The 4,080-nt window shown below is 30.2% G+C and overlaps 1 protein-coding gene across 1 annotated transcript; it reads right to left on the bottom strand.

Annotated features, from left to right (window-relative positions):
• Positions 1-472: 472 nt before the first annotated feature.
• LOC127727733 (galactoside alpha-(1,2)-fucosyltransferase 2-like) lies at positions 473-2,426 on the bottom strand. The gene is made up of 2 exons (XM_052234847.1): positions 2,012-2,426; positions 473-495 (listed from the first exon to the last, which is right to left on the bottom strand). Exons 1-2 carry the CDS (start codon positions 2,424-2,426, stop codon positions 473-475), a joined length of 438 nt encoding a protein of 145 aa, XP_052090807.1.
• Between the last annotated feature and the right edge of the window lie 1,654 nt (positions 2,427-4,080).

The following is a 4,080-nucleotide window of genomic DNA, read 5'->3' as shown; positions in this document are numbered from 1 at the left end:
AATTTAGATCTAAAGATAAGAAAACATATGGGTTTGTTTTTATAACTATGGAAATAGTCCTTTTCTAGCTATTGGGACAACACATAAAACGTGATATCTTGTACAGAAAATTAGAAGATTTGTCTGGCAAACTAGTAACTGTTTTTTTTATTAGATCTATTCTATGTTCAGTATTGCACCAAGGAAAATCAATAGTATAAAGACATATAGAAGGAAAACGATCACTGAAAAATATAGAAAATATAGAATAGTAATACTAAGTAAAATGATATCAAATTTAATCTGAAGCACAAACGAGCATTCCGAAGTCTTATTGCTCGTATGTTGTGATTGACTTACATTTCGTTTAAATATTTTTAATGAGACAATACATATAGAAGATGGATATTGTCATACTCATTTAACTTTAGTATAAATACTGAATATAAGAAAACATTTGGATTTGGATTTATAACGATGTAAATGGTACATCCTAGTTTTCACCGGCATACCCACCTGCAAGAATTTGAAAAGTTGATTTTAAAACTAAGGAATCAAGTTTATTTATTTATGCAATGATTTCTTAGTTATTGTTTGACATAAAAATGGAACGTCGAAGATAAAGACCTTTTTTAATGCTTAATTTGTCCTATATGAAGTCAATGAAAAGAATTGCACATGGACATTTTTCATAAAAAAAATCCAAATCTTTATCCCTGAAACGCTTACCTGGTGTATAATCCTCAGAATGTCACTTGTGTTAGCAAATACGTTCACTAATGTAATCAAAGGGAATACATTTTCACTAATTGCCTTAATAAGTTGCAAGAATGTTAACAATTATAAAGATGGGAATTGCTTTATAGAGCACCCAGATACTAATATCTTAAATTTCGCTTTTGACAGTACAAATTCAAAAACCTGAAATCAATTCAAACATGTGAACTTAGTAAATTTTGTACCAAATTGCCTGTAACAGTAAATAACATTTAAGATAAAGTACAATATGTTGCTTATAAATTTACTTACTACTGATTTAACTTTTTACAAGTAAAATTATTGTAATGTCTTTAGTAAAATTTCATTAATTTCAATATTTTTAAATGAAGGAACTTATCTTAAATAAATCAAATTTAAACGGTAATAACTGTCCTTCCCTAGATTTAGATATTTTAGTCACCAGAAACTCTACACAAAAATTTTCGACAAAAAGGACGATTTTGCTTTCCCTATTTTTAATTTTCCTTTTTGAGATGGTGATATTCCTTCTGCACCAACTCATTCGATATGCCCGTGTCTGTAGTGACGTTTTGGATTTCAAAGAACGTGTTCTATGTATTACTGGTAAATTATTAAGTCAGGGATTTCGTTACCACACATTACTTAAACCTTTACTAAATTCTTCCATAGATACAAAGATTTGGTTTGGAAGTTTGGCTGTACCTGTAGACGGGATAGTACATCCTAATTTTTACGGAGATGTTATTTACCGAGCCCGGAAATTTAGATACGATCCGGGTAAACTAATCGATCCTTTTAATAAGCTTTTTATAAAAGGTTACCAATTCAACGTTGTAATTAGATATTTAAATATTGTTTTTTATTGGTATAAATATTGATTTTGTTATCAGTTATACATTTGTGTCTCTTGACTCATACCGCTTAACAGCTTGATAAAGGTACCCTGTATAATTTGAGCTGTGCATTGAACAAGCTAAACTTCCCTCCTTACATGGCCATTTGTAATACAAAACATTACCATCTGTAAGCCATCCGCACCACCAACTAAATGTACCTACAGTCGCTATAAAATGATCGCACATAGATACAGTTGCCATGTCAACCTCCGAACTATGCCCTTCTAAATATGCAACGGTGATTTGATTTGGCAGATTATTCTTTGTCCAATCAATTCCATTAGATGCTACAATAAATTATACATTTGAATATTTTGACTCATACCACTTAACAGCTTGATATAGATACTCTCTTGTCGTCGGTCTGAAACCTTCGTCGTGATCTACATAATCACCTCGACGAACATGAACCCCGATTAAAGTCACCTTTTGTCGGGAAATTATTTTAAATCTATTGAGGACTCTTTTCATCGTTTTGTTTGCTTCGGACTGTATATTGTCTTTGAATAAAAACTGCTTCCTGAGTTCACTGCTGTTTTTGTCAAAATACAAATATGATTGTAAATACGACACTAAACGCACATCATGAGAATTTGTGAAATTGACTAATTTTTTGTCATAAATAGCTGCTTTTTCTTCCACCCGTGTTATAATGCGACTCCTGTCAAATATCAAACTATCAATCGGAACCACACGGACCACTAGTTTGAATATTTTTCTAAGAGGAAAATATTCAGTAATGACAGGTATCATTCCTTTAGATCTTGCTATTCCTAGGGCAGATGCAAATTGAAACATATGATTTCCCATTCTACTCCTTGCGACAACACATATACTACGTGCGATCTTTTATAGAAAATAAGAGAATTTGTTGTGCGGACTAGTAAATCTGTCTTCTGTTTAAATGCTATGTTTAGCATTGCAGCAGAGACAATCAGCAGTATGAAGCCACAAAGAAGGAAAACGAATACTGAAAAAAATAAATAGTAATACTAAGATAAACCATAGCTTATCTATTCTGATGCACCTTACGACAATTACTCGTATGTTGTGCTAGACTTAAATATTGATACATTCTATCTTAAAAATACAAGATCAATTAAACCATTATAACACAATAAATAAAAGAAGCCCAACCCATCTAAGGAATATCTTCGTTACAACATTTTGTTTTACTTTGATCGCAAATATATTTTTTTTTCATTTTAAAGAGACAATAAATGCAAAAGTTGAGTAGCCCCCATAACCTTATACCTTTAAAATTTAGATCTAAAGATAAGAAAACATATGGGTTTGTTTTTATAACTATGGAAATAGTCCTTTTCTAGCTATTGGGACAACACATAAAACGTGATATCTTGTACAGAAAATTAGAAGATTTGTCTGGCAAACTAGTAACTGTTTTTTTTATTAGATCTATTCTATGTTCAGTATTGCACCAAGGAAAATCAATAGTATAAAGACATATAGAAGGAAAACGATCACTGAAAAATATAGAAAATATAGAATAGTAATACTAAGTAAAATGATATCAAATTTAATCTGAAGCACAAACGAGCATTCCGAAGTCTTATTGCTCGTATGTTGTGATTGACTTACATTTCGTTTAAATATTTTTAATGAGACAATACATATAGAAGATGGATATTGTCATACTCATTTAACTTTAGTATAAATACTGAATATAAGAAAACATTTGGATTTGGATTTATAACGATGTAAATGGTACATCCTAGTTTTCACCGGCATACCCACCTGCAAGAATTTGAAAAGTTGATTTTAAAACTAAGGAATCAAGTTTATTTATTTATGCAATGATTTCTTAGTTATTGTTTGACATAAAAATGGAACGTCGAAGATAAAGACCTTTTTTAATGCTTAATTTGTCCTATATGAAGTCAATGAAAAGAATTGCACATGGACATTTTTCATAAAAAAAATCCAAATCTTTATCCCTGAAACGCTTACCTGGTGTATAATCCTCAGAATGTCACTTGTGTTAGCAAATACGTTCACTAATGTAATCAAAGGGAATACATTTTCACTAATTGCCTTAATAAGTTGCAAGAATGTTAACAATTATAAAGATGGGAATTGCTTTATAGAGCACCCAGATACTAATATCTTAAATTTCGCTTTTGACAGTACAAATTCAAAAACCTGAAATCAATTCAAACATGTGAACTTAGTAAATTTTGTACCAAATTGCCTGTAACAGTAAATAACATTTAAGATAAAGTACAATATGTTGCTTATAAATTTACTTACTACTGATTTAACTTTTTACAAGTAAAATTATTGTAATGTCTTTAGTAAAATTTCATTAATTTCAATATTTTTAAATGAAGGAACTTATCTTAAATAAATCAAATTTAAACGGTAATAACTGCCCTTCCCTAGATTTAGATATTTTAGTCACCAGAAACTCTACACAAAAATTTTCGACAAAAAGGACGATTTTGCT

This window comes from Mytilus californianus, unplaced genomic scaffold (genome assembly GCF_021869535.1).
Source record: "Mytilus californianus isolate M0D057914Y unplaced genomic scaffold, xbMytCali1.0.p SCAF_2, whole genome shotgun sequence".
NCBI classification, from domain to species: Eukaryota; Metazoa; Mollusca; class Bivalvia; order Mytilida; family Mytilidae; genus Mytilus; species Mytilus californianus.
Note: the sequence above shows the minus strand (reverse complement) of the source record. Positions and strands in the feature narration are given on the sequence as shown.